The 16,884-nt window shown below is 34.7% G+C and overlaps 2 protein-coding genes across 2 annotated transcripts in view; both read right to left on the reverse strand.

Moving 5' to 3' along the window:
* Window positions 1–4,005: 4,005 nt before the first annotated feature.
* Window positions 4,006–16,884, reverse strand: part of LOC126716655 (peroxidase 5-like) — a 93,984-nt gene continuing 81,105 nt past the window's right edge. The window contains exon 2 of the mRNA XM_050417585.1: window positions 4,006–4,878. Within this exon, the coding sequence (XP_050273542.1) occupies window positions 4,090–4,878 (789 nt within the window). The 3' untranslated portion in view covers window positions 4,006–4,089. The remainder of the gene's footprint in view (window positions 4,879–16,884) is intronic.
* Window positions 11,717–13,479, reverse strand: LOC126716658 (peroxidase 5-like). Its single transcript, XM_050417588.1, has 2 exons — window positions 13,146–13,479; window positions 11,717–12,644 (listed from the first exon to the last, which is right to left on the reverse strand). Exons 1-2 carry the CDS (start codon window positions 13,359–13,361, stop codon window positions 11,868–11,870), a joined length of 993 nt encoding a protein of 330 aa, XP_050273545.1. The 5' UTR covers window positions 13,362–13,479; the 3' UTR covers window positions 11,717–11,867.

Raw genomic sequence — 16,884 nt, forward strand, 5'->3', positions numbered from 1 at the left:
TGATGAAAATGGCTTACAAGTCCCAGCTTTGATTTCGTGTACAAAGGCATAATGACTAATGATTACTTTAGTGGAACCGTGTTTCTTGCATCTTTCTTCATAATAGTTTTTTATTTCCCAGACAATTATGCATTGGATTATAGACAATCCATTAGAAATTTGTACACAATGGACCAAATAGATTGAAATGGACTAAATTGGACCCAGTAGACCAAAATGAAGTTAATGGACCAACATGTACAGAATTGGACCAAATAGACCCGAGGGGACTGAATTGCTCTCCCTAAAAATTAAACAATTTTTAAAAGTAATTTACATCTATTTATTTTTACAAATATATAATTTTATTAATTTTTGTGTTTTTGATTGATATTATTCCTTTTTGAAGTGGTTCATATTTTTCTTAGTTCTAACTATTATTATTATTATGCATTACTCCTATATTTTTCTAATTTATTTTGGTACAAATAAAATTTATAAGTTTTAAATTTATTGTTAAAATTTCTCATTCACTTGAGGAAATTATCATGATAATCAAAACTTATCTTATAATAACAATTGATTTTACTCAAATAATTCATATTACTCTAAATCTAAACTTGTCTTTTCTCATTCTTAAGTGAGTGGACCGAAATATGCTAAATGGACTGAAGTAGAATGGATTGAATGGAAGTGGACCGATATGGACTAAATTGGACTGAATAAACCAAATTGAACTAAAGTGAACCAAATGGACCGAATTAGACCAAATTAGACAGAACTAGACCAAACAGACCGAAGTTTATCAAATTGGACCAAATGGACGGAGTTAAACTAAATTGGACCGAAGTGGAAAAAATAGACCAAAAGACTGTAGAAGACTGAATAGAATCAAATGGACTAATTTGGACTAAAGTGAACCGAATAGACAAAGAGGACCGAATTGACCAAAATAAACTGAATTGGACCAAATTAGACCGGATTGGAAATTTTTAAATTATTTTTCTTCAAATTTTTTAAATTAAAAATTTTGAATTAATGATTGTAAAATATTTTCCAGAATTTTTTAATAAAAAAATTAAATTAAGTGAAGTTGACAGAGATAAAATAAAATAAAACGAATCACAAAAAACAAATCATAACTTACATTTATATTATATTTTCTATGTTAATCAAATATTTTATTTTTTATATTAATTTAAAATTTTGAAATTAATTTTGTCTTCATTATTTTATCTTAATTTTACTCCCCTAATCAAAATCCTCGCTCCACAACCAAAAGATAAAGCGATGAACAGTTACCTTACCTTTTAGACAAATCTATATCTTATATATTAACGTATTAAAATAACATATTTGGTTAGAGATTCAAATGTAAAACCAGTTGATTTGATGAAAACATGAATTGATTGTTCATGATCAAAAACGACTATGGCTAAGCTTATTGTGTTCCGTGTTGTATATCTATGTAGAGTGTTTATATAGTTTTAATTTCCCAATTGCTCTATCTTTGAGTTTTATAGAGTTTTCAAGGCTAAATATTTTCCAAATTTCTCTTTGAAGAAAAATCTTCCTCTGATTCTTTTGTTTGGAAGAGTATTTTACGCTCAAGAAAACTTATAGCTAAAGAGTCTAGATGGCAAATTGGTGATGGGAAGACTACCCGGATTTTCTGTGATTCTTGGCTATTGGACTCAACTGATGGCAAAGTAACTTCCCCCCTAATTTTATCTCACCCGAAGCTACTGTTGATGTTCTCATTGATTCACATACAGGGTGGTGGAATACAAATTAATCTTACTGTTCTTTGTTTCTATCCTCCTGAGGTCAAAATGGCCAAATACCACTCTTTTATCGAGATATATATCAATTTATCACTATTTTGAAAATATGTAGGGATCTATCACTTTTTAGATACTTGAGTTTGGGAAAATCAAGTTTTCCATGGTACTCGAGTTCTTTGAAAAAACAGCCTTCAAAGTTGCCGAAAAATTTTTAATAGAACTCAAGTTCATGGAACTCGAGTACCATGGAAAACTCGAGTTCTCCAAACTCAAGTACCCAAAAAATGCTACATCACTACATATTTCCAAAAAAATGGTAGATTGATATATATTTCAGTAAACAGTACTATTGCGCCATTTTGGCCATCCTCCTGAAGCTCAACTCATAAAATCAATACGTCTGCTCAATCCCACAACCCAATATCCTCATTTGGCCCGAAGTAAATTCGGGAAACTATTCTATCAAAACAGATTACAAAGCTTTGCAGGAAAAGCCAACTCTGTGCGCAGATGAAATTGAAGCTTCTGAAGAAAAAAAATGGTTTTGGAAAGGCATTTGGAAACTGAAAACTCCGGGGAAGATTAAATACTTTCTATGGAAATCGTATACAAACTCTCTACACACTAGAGAGAATCTGCTGAAGAGAACCATTCTCCACGATCCACTGTGTCATCTCTGTGCAAAGGAACCTGAAAATGTGTTACATGCTCTGGACAGCAAAGTTTCAAGGGATCGAAGCACAGTCAAGAAAAAATGGAGCCCTCCAGTTCTAGACTCTTTCAAGACAAACTTCTACGGAGCAATGTTCAGCGAATCAGATGATGTGGGCATTGGTGTGATTATCCTTAATTCTGCAGGTAAGGTTATGGCTGCTTTGTCAGAAAAAATACAAGAGCCGCCTTCTGTGATGACATGTCAGCTTTTGGCAGCTAGACGAGCGTTGCAATTTACAAAAGATTGGGATTCCGGCTGTCTTCTTTTGAAGGTGATTCAGAGACGGTAATAAACTCCTTGCGTTAAGGGTGGGATGAAAAAACCTCAAGTGAATCACATTATTAAAGACACAGTTTTTGGCTAGCTTTCTCTAGAGCTTTTGTTTCTCTCATATTGTTAGGCAAGGTAATGCAATTGCACATGCCTTAGCCTAGAGAACAAAACTTTTCTTTTTATTAATAGTCTGGATGGAGTCTGTTCCATCAGATTTAGACTCTTTTGTTTTGGCTAGCCGATTGAGTAATAAAACTGAACTTGCATTCTTCTCAATAAATTAAAAAAATGTGGGGTGTTTATATCACGTGACTATCACTAATAGCAGCTACTATTTGTTAGGATATTTTCGTTTATGTTAATCAACTCTATTAGTTATATATAAAAACAGAGTGTTGTATTGTAATCATTATTCTTGATTTATGAAAATTGCTTAGCTTTTCTTGCTAATGGCATTTGGACATATTAAAAGTATAAATAAATTAAAGTCTGGGTTTATGGTCTTAAAAATCGGGTTAGAAAAAGCCTTATGATAGTCTTGAATGGGGATTCATTCAAAAAGTGCTAATATTCTTTAAATTTTCTAGCCACCTTAAAAAGGTAATTATGAGTTATATAACTTCATCCACAATCTCAAGTTGAGAGAAAGCTTAGCCTTAAATTACTTACTTAAAGCTTAAAATTATACCATGTAAATGATAAATTTTTTTTTCAAACTTAAATCATTCTTTTGGGAAATTTTCATTTTAACTAAACTATCTTTGCATTGGCAAAAATTAATACCAGTTAGGTTTCATCTACTACAATGTTGGCACCGGCAACCCATTGGCATTATCCAATAGGTTAAATTACTTGAGCTAAAACTCTTATTTCGTTAGAACAGGACTTGTTTTGCTGAAGGGAGAGTCAATGAGTTAAGGCATTCACATGCTGATGCTGTAGACAATTAGACACTGTTACTGTCTCAATCAAACTGTAAAGACAAACTAGTTGCGCATATTGCTTCAAAAGTTTTCAAATTTGACTATTGAACATCATTTAGATTATAAATACAAAAATTTTCACTAACAACCGTGGTTATAAAGAAACAAATCAGAGGCGTTTTTAAAGACTCATATAAGAGATTGAGATTATATGCTACGTTGCAAGCCCTTTTAGAAATCAACAAGTTTATTCTTTCATATATATATATATTTTTTGAAAGAATTTTCTTACAAAAACAAGAAACTTTCACAAAGTGAATTTACACTTGAATCGACAATGAAACAATGAAAAAAATGAACATTAGAGTACAGACATTTCCCCACCCTGCACGCCAAAGTACACAAAATAATCTAATTACAAAATAATCCAATTGACAACCCTGCAATTCTTCCTGACCTCACCCTGCCTTCCTGTGAGAACATCAATGGAACCCATTTTCACCATAGCTGCTGCAAACTTGTTAGCCCAAGCTGCATCATTTCTTGCATGGTTCCTCACAATCCCCACCGTTGCAGGGCTGCTCAAAAGAGTTTGATCGGAGGTCAACAAGCCATGGTGATTCATCAAATCTTTGTAATACTTATTATCAAGTTTGTTTGGTGTAAGAACATCCAGTGGCACTGTAGGATCACCACCATTTCCAGAACTTAATTGTGGGGGACACTTAGCTTTCAAGTCTCTAGCAAATTTAGGGTCCATTGAAGGGTCTTGTGGGTGTGTTGCATTGAAAGTGTATAGCCGCTTTGAGAAAGAAGAACAATGTGACACGCCTATAGAATGTCCCCCAGAAAGTGTCACCATTTCATCAAGACTAAGGCCTTTTCGTGCAAAGTTTTCCTCTAGTTGCTTGGCATCAAAGAAAGGAGGGGGAAGGTTTTGGGTAGGCTCATCTTCATGTGACACCTGACCATCACGACGACCCGATAGCACTTTGTAATTTATGCCTCCAACTTTGTAGGCACTGTCACGAGCAGCAAATGCTATAATATCTGCACATGAAACAGTTTTAGGGCATTGAGCTTCTAGTTCAGCCTTTGCTTCATCAATCACTTCAAAGCCTCGCAAACTTGGATTGTTGGCTATATTTTCCTTCTCTGCTGGGTTTCCAGGAGTTGAATCAAGTAGAACAGAAGCATCACAACCCTGAAACATATAGCATGAAATATATGATTAGGTCAAATTGATGACAATGAGAGTATTATTTTCTTCTTGTTTATGAGAATTTATTTTCATTAGCTTACTGGATTTAAAAACTAAGTTGGATAAAAGAACAATACACCTTTAATTTTGTTTTATCATTATTTTGTTTCTTGTGTCAAAAATCCAAAAATCACATAAAAAAATTAGAAAATCAAAAAGCTTGATTGACTTTGTTGAGTTTTGTCTCAAAACTTGTTTTGCCTTGTACCTTTGTGCTAATGGCTTTGTGCATTTTCGAGCATTGCTTGTTTTCATGCACTTATATCACTGTGGGAAATATCTTGAAATCTATGTGATTGTTGTAAATAGATCTTTAAACTTGTCATGAATGATTAGTGAATGGTTATGTTGATCTTGAGACATGCATAGACTTGTGTCTATATATCTTCCCACTTTTTATTTTTGTTTTGCTAAAAAGAGCTCACCAAATGTAAATCTCCAAATGAAAAGAGATATTGAGCTGCAAAAGCCTGTCACACATTCTAGTATTTGACTATGAAAAAGGGTAAGCGACCTTATATTAAAGTGATTGTTTATTCAAAAAGCCAAAGGCTTGATCATTAAAGTGAAATGTCAAATATCACTCTCACAATGAGAGGTGATTGCCTCAAAAAGATCAAAAAGATCAAATGTTATGACTAAAAGTGGAGTAAAATGTAAAGCTTCAAGTTATGTTATCAAGTTGTGTGGAAGGTCATATATACATATTTCTATAATTGAGATAGGTCACATGATCTAGTGCTAATTGTGTATGCCTTGGTTGAATCGATCATTGAAACTTCACATTAGACGAAGGACTATCTCATTGTTGATATCCACACACAACACACAAGTTTATGTTCATTAAATGCCATATTCATTTGTGTGATTGTACTTGATGAAATGTGTTTTCACATGCTCAATCTTTGTTAATTCAAGCACAAAAAGATTTTTGAGTGTTTTAGGTGTTTTTTGGAAAGTATTTTGTTTGAAAAATCTGAAAATTTCAAAAATACAGTTTTGCCCTGTTTTGGCGGCTCAGTCGCGGGTATGTCAAGTCGCGAGCCTCAATCGCATCTTCGCTGGTCATTTTTGGCGACTTGTTCGCGAGTGGAAGGTCCAGTCACGAGGTTCACTCAGAGATTTTCGCGGCTCAGCTCGCGACTCACTCGCGGGTAGACCTTCCAGTCGCGAAAAACACTTAGAAAAATTTTCAAATTTTTGTTCATGAGTGCTTTGGCGGCTTGAGCTGGCGACTGTGTGGCGACTTAATCAAGTCGCGAAAATCGAGTGTTTTGCAGAAACAGGAGCAGTTTTTTAAACCTCTTTTCAGTCTTCCCTCGAACTTTTGTGACTGTTCATCTTCTCTCTAAACTATCTCCCTCCCAAACACTCCGTGCTCCCATTTCCAATCTCCATTATTGCATTCTTGTAGCTCAAAATCGTCAAGTTGCAGGTATGGGTTTTCAGTTTTGCACCCTTTTATACTTGATTTTGTGCTTTTCCCTTTGATTTTTCACATATGTTTGTGATTTAGAAATGGGTTTGTGTTTCGGATTTTACTCCTTGTTCATGCTTAGCTTGCGAATGCTGCTGCTAGTATTTGATGTGATCTTAGTTGTTTCCTTATTGCTCTTCATCTTGTGCTTAGCTAAGTGTTACTTTTATTTTAATCTGAACTTTGAGCTGTTGAGTTGTTTCTATCTGTTCATTTTGAGGTTGTGAGTTTTACTGTGCTAAATATGCATGTTTTATTATGTTAATCTGTTGGGAGCTTCTGTTAGTCTCATAATACTGATTGTGTGTCATGTCATTTTTTTTCATTATATGTCTCAATGACATATATCTGCCTTTAGGATAGTTTCTCCATGTTGTTCATGTGTTTCCTATCTTAGGCTTGGTTTATCCATGTGATTGATTAAGTAGCTTATTGTTTAAGTGTTCAAAGTTAATTTGTATGAGTGATATCTCTTTGTTAATTACATGGTACTGACTGGTTCTGCACATATATTGTTCTATGCTGTTGTGGCCTTTTCTGATTGTTCACAGATGGCTCCCTCACCTCAGAAGAAGAAATCTACTGCAAAGAAGGCTGACAAAAGATTAAAGATGGATTCTAAACTGTTTAGGTCAGTTCACCACTTTGAGAGATACAAGGATAACTTCTTGAATGTAGGAATCATTCAAAAAAGATTTGTAGATTTGGAGGACTTAAGACAAACCTTTATTCCCAGCTGTTTTGAAGGAAGAGGATGGGAAAAGCTTCTGAGTGGTTTCCCTGTTGTGTGTGAACCCCTAATTAGGGAATTTTACTCAAATGCTGTGATAAAGGAGAATGAATTAAGTTGCTGGGTGAGAGGTAAAGAATTTGTTTTGGATGCTCATGTCATAGATGATGCATTAGGGCTTGAAGGATTAGATGATGAAGAATTTATCAATTACAAGGATAGGAGTGTTTCTATTGAAACAGTTCAACAAAGGATAGGTGGGCAGAGAGAAGGGAAATGTTTGAATACCACTGCCTTTCCAGTGGACATGAGGTGCCTTACAATAATCATGATGTTTAACCTCTATCCCATTAAGAAATTGACTACAATCAATTGTGCTAGAGCAGTTTTTCTGATGGATCTCAAAGAAAAGAATTTCATAGACATAAGTTCCCACATTTATGACACCATTGTGGATGAGACTAGAACAACCTCTAGGCCTAAATTGATCTTTCCCAGTTTGCTAATGAGGATTTTTAGAAGGAAGGGTGTTCCAATCCCTCAAGACATCAGTCCCATGTCCACACCCTCTGCAATTAACAAGCTTACCTGCAAAAGGATAAGTGTTAGGCTTCCAGGAGAAGAAGATGAAGGTGATGAAGGAGAGGCTGTCCCAATGGAGACTGAAGCAGAGGCAGCAGGGCATGCATCAACCTCAACACCTAGGAGGAGTGGCAAAAGACACAGAGCTTCAACTTCTGCAGATACACCTCCAGATGCTTTCCAAATCATTCTGGAAAGGCTTGATGGGATCAGGGCAGTCCAAACTGAGCACTCTGACAGGATGAGAGCCATGCAAGACCAGATTGATGTCTTGACTGCTAAACTTGACAGCTTCACAACTCAGCATGACCAGTGACCCTTTGGCCATTCCGGTCAAAAAGGGGGAGAAATTATGTCATTGATGATGAAAAGCAGAAAAGCAAATCTTAAGGGGGAGTAATGTGTTGAGGGGGAGTTGTCATAGTTATCAAATTCAGAAACTTTGTTTATATATGCTTATGTTTTTGGGTATTTTGTGTATAGCTGTTTCTAATTCATAACTTATACTCTTGGTTTAAACTTTAATATATTTTGATGATGTTATTCAGGATGTTTTTGTGTTTGTACCCATGTGCTTTTGTAAGCTTTTAGGGTTATTGTTTTATGCATAGTTTGTAGGCTTTATGGTATGTACCTTGCTTAATGCAGCCTTTATGCTATGTTGAAATCAGTACTTTAATCTAAATGTTCTGCATTTTGGTTTATGTACTGTCACTCTTGTGCCCTTGTAGGATTGTTCCTAGATGCATATGCCTTGTGTGTTATGCATTGGTTGAGTGTTGAGCATACAAGTGTCTTGCCTTGTGCTTGTTAACTTGTATGTCCTTGTGTTCATTCCAAGTGTGAATGAGCACTGTGATCACTACCTAGTGGTGTTCATTTGGTTGATCAAGCCATGGTTTGTTTATTAACTCCATCTTAGCTTGATCAAATTATTGCCTGTTTCATATGCATTTATAATTTTCTGCTTACAATGATCATGGTGTATTGTTGTGTTTCAGGAGTATTATGTTCATATGATTCAAGTGCTTCACAGCTTCTAGAGTTAGGTGTGAGTGAGTTTTGTTCAACTGTTCCCAACTCACATGTTAAGTCTAGAGTCTGTTTTAGGGTTTTGTCACGGAATAGCCAAAGGGGGAGATTGTAAGGTTGAATTTATTCAACCATCTAATTGGCTTTATTCCGTGCCAAATTTGCTTGTAATTCAGCATTTAGTAACCCTGTATTTAGGTGGGTTTGTTGTAAGGGTAGTGAGTGAGATAGAGTGAAGTTTGCTCAAGAGTGTGCAAGAAAACAGAGACTCGCGGCTGGGACTCGCGGGTGGACTCGCGGCTGCAAGCCACCAGAAGCAGCACACGTGCCAAGCATGCTGGAAGATGAACAGTCATGCTAGCTGGAGCACTACAGGACAAAACAGGACAACTGGCCATACGGTTAACTCGCGACTGGATCTCGCGACTTGGTCAAGCCGCGAGGTCAAGCCGCGAGCCACCCCTGTTTTTGTAAAACTTGACGTTTCACATTCCTCTCCCACTCCAATATAAATACCTCTTTAACCCACGATTGAAAGAGAGCTTCTAGAGAGAATTTTGAGAGAGAAACCCTAAAGAAAAACCAGATTGCTTCACCCACAATCGCTACCTTAGAGTCTCTTCAAATTCCTCAACTCTCTTCCTCTCCATTGTCAAATCCTTGAAATGCATTATACCAAACCTGGTTCTCACCATTATCATCTCTGTGAGACAGTTGTTTGGATTTCTGGGAAGCAGTTAGGAAGGAGCCAATCTTCATTGGTTGATGCTACGGTCTAGTAGCGGAATCCGGGAAGCTAGAAAAGAAAAAGGTTCGGCGCAACCTCGTTGGAGCAAGAAGCTTGGAGGGCTTAGGTGCACTGGGTAGATTAGGCTTGGAGGGTCTATTGCTGTCCTTGTATCCCAACTGTATTTTCTAGTGGATTGATTACCGCTTGGAGGGCGGCGGAGAGGTTTTTCGCCGAGGACTTCGGTTTCCTCTTCGATAACACATCGCGTGTTGTCTTTGTGTTTGCATCTTCCTTCCTCTCTATCTTTGCCTTTATATTATCTGCTGTGGTTTTATTATGTTATGGCTTAGATAGATTTTAACCAATTTCATATTATAGCATGTGTTAAGTTTCCGCACATTAGTTGTTTGACATATTGCTTGAATTGGTTAAGTTGTAATTTGGGGGTCTAAACGTTCAAAGGTGTTTTGTACACGTTTTTGAACTTTCAGTGTTGAAAAGAAACCTTAGGAGAATATAACTATAACATATTTGCATCCCAAACCCAATAGGTTACAGGGACTAATACCACAAAGAGATAAGATTCACGAAGTTCCTTCGAGTAAAAAGTAAAATTTTGATTTGAAATATTCTTGAAATGAAATTCTTCAATTGGAAGAACTATGCAAGTAACTAAATCTACGTTGAGTTGGAAAGAAACCAGGTTAAATTATTAAATTCATCATTTTCTAATAGTCTAAGTTTTTTAAATTATTGATAATTTATCATGGTATCAAGAGTGATCAAGAGTGATCCTAGGTGGGAAATCCTATCTGCTATCTCTATTAAAATTGAAGTTTTAACACATTTGCAACCCAAACTACCTTTTTGGACTAAAGTTGAAAATTTGAACATATTTGCATCCCAAACTACTCTACATTATTAAGGACGACCTATTCACAAATTTAGAAAGCTCATGCCGTGTGCTACAAAAGAGAAACCCAAAGCCTAGAAATCCTCAACCATGAGTAAAAAGATGAAAGAGAATTATTATTTACGGTGTTATTAATGTCATAGAGCATATCAAGAATTAAAGCCACTGATCAGTCATCCCAGTGTGTTGCTGCAAAGATAAAATCTTCAAATGGGCCCTTGTAATCTTGGAAGTAGCTCATGGAAGATATTTAGAATAGAAGAGTCCAGGCGGCCTAAAGCTAATTATGTAGTCACGTTAGTAAGTCATCTACTAGATGTAGAGTCTAGGGGTAAGTCTATTTTAAAAACTCTATATATTACTTTTATGTTTGTGTGTTCTAATAAGTATTATTGTTTTCTCAAAAAAAAATATATATGAATGTTTATCCCACATCGGTTGTGTGTGTTAGAGTTTCAGTCCTTATAACCCATGCTACTGATACAAAGATTAAGCCCTTTTTGTAGTGGTACTCTGGTTATGTAATGTATTATAAACTTATTCAAAAAACTCTATATATTATTTTCGTGTTTGCATGTTCTAATAAATATTATTGTTTCCTTAAAAAACACATGTCATGGAAGATATTTAGAATAGAAGAGTCTAGGCGGCCTAAAGCTAATTATGTAGTCACGTTAGTAAGTCATCTACTAGATGTAGAGTCTAGGGGTAAGGATTTATCTCAAATTCTGAACTTCAATTCTATTTAGTGAAGTCATTCTTGGGATTAGAGAACCTCATAGCAGTTTTTCCTTTGGAGGCTCTCTACTGGTTTTTCACTTCATCACCATATTGTTGTGTTATTTACTTTATATTTACTGAATTACTACTTTATATATGATGAAATGTTGGCTTGTGATAATAACATGTGTTAATACTTATTACATAATCCAGTTAATTGGCTTAAATAAATTAAATCGATAAATTAAGGGATTAAAACATAGTCTTTCTTACATAGTATTCAATCTACAAATGTGAAGTATTTTCAAGGACTCGAACAATGACATTTACTATGGGTTTCAGTTAACTTAATTAGTAAAGCCTCTAATAGTTGAATAAAAAATTTGAAGTTCAATCCTCTCTTATACCAAAAATCAATTGGTATTTTGGTCTGATAATAAAAAGCACAATTATCATAAGCGAATGTCATAGGTTGAAACTCTAAAAAAAATAAATAAATAAATAAACAAACCGCATTCACTTCAATTGCTAAGTTGCAAGCATGTGAATGTTAATGCTTAACATTAGATCAATCAAAAAGAAGATTTTTTCATAGTTTACAAAAGAATATCCTTAACAAACAAACAAAACTAAGAAACTCTCACAAAGCAGATTTACACTTTGATGAATCAACAATTAAACAATGGAAACAAAAAATGAACAACAGTTCAGACACTTCCCGCCATGCATGCCAAAGACACCAAGTAATCTAATTGACAACCCTGCAGTTCTTCCTGACCTCAGCATGCCTTCCTGTGAGAACACCAATAGAACCCATTTTCACCATAGCTGCTGCAAACTTGTTAGCCCAAGCTGCATCATTTTCTGCATTGTTCCTCACAATCCCCGCCGTTGCCCGGCTACTCAAAAGAGTTTGATCAGAGGTCAACAAGCCATGATGATTCTTCAAATCTTTGTAGTATTTATTGTCAAGCTTATTTGGTGAAAGAACATTCAATGGTACTATAGGATCACGTCCATTTCCAGAATTCGATGGTCGGGGACACTTGGCTTTTAATCCCCTTGCAAATCTGCGGTCCATTGAAGGGTCTTGTGGATGTGTTGCATTGAAAGAGTACAGCCGATTTGAGAATGAAGAACAATGTGACACCCCAATAGAATGTGCACCAGATAGTGTCACCATTTCATCAAGACTGAGGCCTTTTCTAGCAAAGTTATCTTTGAGTTGCTTGGCATTGAAGGAAGGTGGTGGAAGGTTTTGGGTAGGCTCATCTTCACGCGATACCCTTCCATCACGGCGTCCTGATGGCACTTCGTAATTTATTCCTCCAACTTTGTAGGCACTGTCACGTGCAGCAAATGCTATAATGTCTGCACATGAGACTGTTTTTGGGCATCGAGCTTCAAGTTTAGCCTTTGCCTCATCAATTACTTCAAAGCCTCTCAAGCTTGGATTGTTGGCTCTATTTGCCTTCTCTGCTGGATTTCCAGGTGTTGAATCAAGTAGGACAGAGGCATCACAGCCCTGAAACACATAACATGAAAATTATGATTAGTTTCAATTGATGACAATGAGTAATATAGACTTTGGGCTCATAAAGTAAAATTTCAAAAAGTTGCATATGAGCTAAAAAAGCTGAATAAACTAAAAAGGCTATGACAAACATCAGTCAATCTATACAGTAAAATGAACTTCCATGAAATGTATTTGATACAATAGTCATGTAGCTCAGTTGGTTAGAGTGTTGGTCTCAAGGACCAACAGCCCATGATTTTGGTAGCCAATATATTGGCCAGACAAAAAAGCAAATAAATTACAAGTCATTAAGTTCTTGATAGACATGTACTGTGACTAATGTTTATATTATAATAACTATGTGACTCTGGTTTTGCATTTAAGTACATTCCAAATTCATCATGCTAAGAGTGTCATGGACGCTTTTTCTGGAGAAAAAATGTTGTATTTAATTTTATGAGAGACTAAAAATATATTTGACATTAAAATAAGGGTGAGAAGGAGCTATACCCTAACAAAACAGTCATGGAAATGCATTCTAATGAGGCCAGCAGCTATAACAGGATTCCTTGACACAGCTTTGTTCACAGCTTTTCTCACAATTGCTTCAGCAGAAGGACAACTTGTCTTATAAAATCCTACTTTCAGTGATGCTGATGAGACAGAAGCCATGGTAGATATAGTAAGAAAGAAAACCAAGCACAAATATAGTGTTGGCATCTTCATTGTACAACACAAAAGACCTTTGTGTGAGACAAATAAAGAGAAGGAAACAAAGTAATCAAGAACTAAGTAAGAAATGTATGTGTAACAAAGAAAGAGAATGTGGGAGGAGGATATTGAAATGAGGTGATTGAGATGATTGTATAAGTAGAGGAAAGGAGAAGATGGTGCTGGCTGCTTTTACCTTTTTTCTTTTGTAAAGAAAGGACCGCTTTTACTTTTTCTTTTTTTTTTGAGAAAGGGCTGCTTTTACTTGAGTATACCAAAACGTGCATAAATATTAATTATAGTTGCTGCATGCAAAGCAGTGAATTTGTCTAATTTTGAATAGTTCCATAGTGATACACAGTACACTCCCTTGACCTTCTTGCTTGGTTTGAATTATAGTCTTTTATGTTCTAATATTACAGGCCAGGTTCAGAAATGTATTGGCCTTTTCTATTTTTGTCTTTTAAAGATGTTAACTGACAATGAAAAATGCTAAGAACTTCTTAGAGAGAATATCTGATCTCATATATGCGAAAAACAAAGGTTTGACCTCACTTAGTATAACAATTGTATTATTAAAAAAGAAAAAAAAAATTGACAATGAAGAATGAAGATGATTGTAATGTCTGAAAAACTCCCAAACAAATTCTTATATAGGTCCTTAAATGAATAAATAAATGTGGCTTTGCATCATTTATAAAATAAATTTCAATACCACTTATCACAGTCTAAGAAAAATATTAGTCATATCTCAAATTACAATTAAAGATTTTCGTGAACCATCTATATAACCAAATTCTACCTAATAAACACTTAGCACACATTTGGAGAACTAATTCAATAAAAATATAAAATCCATATCATCTGGGCCTCACAGTAAAGTAGGTTCATCTATTTTACTAAGATTACTGTGTTTGACAGCCACCTTAACAGCTAATCAATAAATAAAGTAATTCCAATCAAAAATAAATAAATAAATAAAGTAATTAACAAAAGAACAAAAAAGTTATGGTTGGAAGAGCAACCAGACAAGACCATCAGACAAGTTTGACCAAGTCAGCAATGCAGCCCTTTTATTTTATTTTTTTTTTTTTGAAGAGAAAATGAATATAATTAACACGGGAAAAGGAATACAACAGGGGCCAAGGCTTACAACATTCAGCCAAGGCCTGCTTGAATCAGGTTCTTTAAGAACAAAGGAAAATCATCTTTCCAAACATAATTTAATGCAGCCCTTTTATTGGCTAAGAACGCATGCGTGTATCAAACCCGAATACTTGTTTTTTGTCGCTATGTTTATTGTTGACGTCCTTATTCCCTATTTGAAGGCTTTTGGATCTTTGTACAATATTTTAAGAACACACACATATTGCATCTCAAAGTCATGGATACAAATAAGTTTAGTGACAGAAATAATTTAACATCTTTTTTCACAATTACTAAGGTAACATATTATGATTGATACATAATAAAAATGATATCAATAATGGACAAAGTAGTGTTACATCCATCACTGCAAGCTTAGCAAGTTATGAAAAAAAAATGTCCCTACACCCTATGACTACTCTTGTGGATAACCCCAATGCTTGTGTTAGTAGTAACTCCATCCTTTCACAAGTGAGCACTGATGAGTGTTGAAATGTGTTGTATTTGAAGGTGATTCAAAAACAATTTGTGAGGCTCTACAAAATCCATCATTAGCTCAAGAGCTGTTCACTCTATTATATTACTCTATCAAATCAAATCAGCTTTAAATTCCTTTTTCTGCTGGGAATTTGTTTTTGTCATTAGAAATGTAAAAAAAAAAATTCTCATAACTCTGCTTGTTAGGCCACTTCTTATAATTGAAATGTACGGAAGTGGATCAAATGGACCAAACTAGACAGAATAAACTGAAGTGGACCAAAATTGACTGAAACGCTAGGCTGATGTGGCTCAACGGGAGCGTAATAATAATAAATGTTATGCTTCAACTTTTAGATATGATATATAGATATATTGATATAGATACATAGATGTCATGTTTATTGGGAGATGCGGTTTCAAATTCCAAAATGAAATAAACCAAAATGATGTTTTGGAGTTTACAACAATAGGATATATTCAATCTATAGTAAGCCTCGTATTCAGATGGCTATGAATATGAAAATGACAGTTTTATGGGAAATAAAATTCATCATTGATCTCGGATAAGTATAAGTGATTGGATCTATCCTTGCGCACAAGATTTCGATTGAAGGTTAAAACAGAATTGATTGACACTCAGATAATTGAAGGATCACTAGTGACTGCATAGTGTTTACATCCATGTGATGCTAATTAAGGACGACTTATTCATTGGTTTAGAAAGCTCATGTTGTGTGCTAGTGTGCTACAAAAGAGAAACCTAAACCTAGAAATCTTCAACCCATGAGTACAAAGAGCAAAGAGAATTATTATTTATAGTGTTGTTTATGTCATGGTGCAGATCAAGAATTAAAGCCATAGAGCCATGCATGCATCCCAGTGTGTTGTTGCAAAGGTAAATCATAAAATTTTCAAATTAGTCCTTTTTAAGTCTTGCAACTTGCAAGTAACCGGGTGGCTTGATACATTTGGGTGCCTAAGGCAATAACGAATTATCTTGTTTTAGATACAAAATTACTATTAATTAACATGAACCACATAGAATTTTTCTTTTTTTTAGAAAGTTTATAAACACAAAAAAAAATTGACAAAACTTTTCACACTTGTTGATGTGGCAGATTGATAGTGGTAAATAAAAAAGTAATACTAATGGTGGACCTAGATGAGAACTAGTATAAGTTTGCTAACTCAACTATTATGAAAAATGTTGGGAATTTTTTTGTGTATTACTACTCTCTTTTTTCTTTTCTTTTTTGAGAAGTGCAAAATTCAAAATATTTTTCATAACAGATGCTTGGTGTTAAGTTTCTTGTTTTCTATTTGAACCCACCACTATAATTATTCTTTTGCCATCAATAACAAGCTATAACAACGTATTTGTTGTAAAAGTGTAATATAAAAAGTTAAAGGACATAGCATTTCTCTCTCTCTTTTTTTCATTTGATAAAAAATTATTACTCCCTCTGTCCCACTTTGTTTGTCCTCTATTCTATTTTGGGATGTCCCAAAATATTGTCCTGTTTCTAAAAATAAAAGTCATTAATTTACTAATATTCCTATTATACCCCTCTTTTATTTTCAAAACTATTTAATATTCCAATTTTTTGATAAATTTATTTATAGATAGTTTTGGAAACTTATACATTTTTTAAAAGGTAAACAAGACAATAAATGATGTTCCCTTAAAAAATTTGACTTTTCAAACAAGACAAACAAAGTAGGACGAAGGGAGTATTTTACTTATAAATTATAAATAACCATATTGGTTAAAATTTAGGAGCCTGTTTTTTTACTTGAGGCCTTAGGTGACGGCATCAATTGCTTCTAGCATTCAGCCAATATTGCAATTAGCTCATGGGAGGTATTTAGAATAGAAGAGTTCAAGTGGCCTAAGGCTGATTATGTGGTCACG

Source organism: Quercus robur, chromosome 3 (genome assembly GCF_932294415.1).
Source record: "Quercus robur chromosome 3, dhQueRobu3.1, whole genome shotgun sequence".
Classification (NCBI taxonomy): domain Eukaryota; kingdom Viridiplantae; phylum Streptophyta; class Magnoliopsida; order Fagales; family Fagaceae; genus Quercus; species Quercus robur.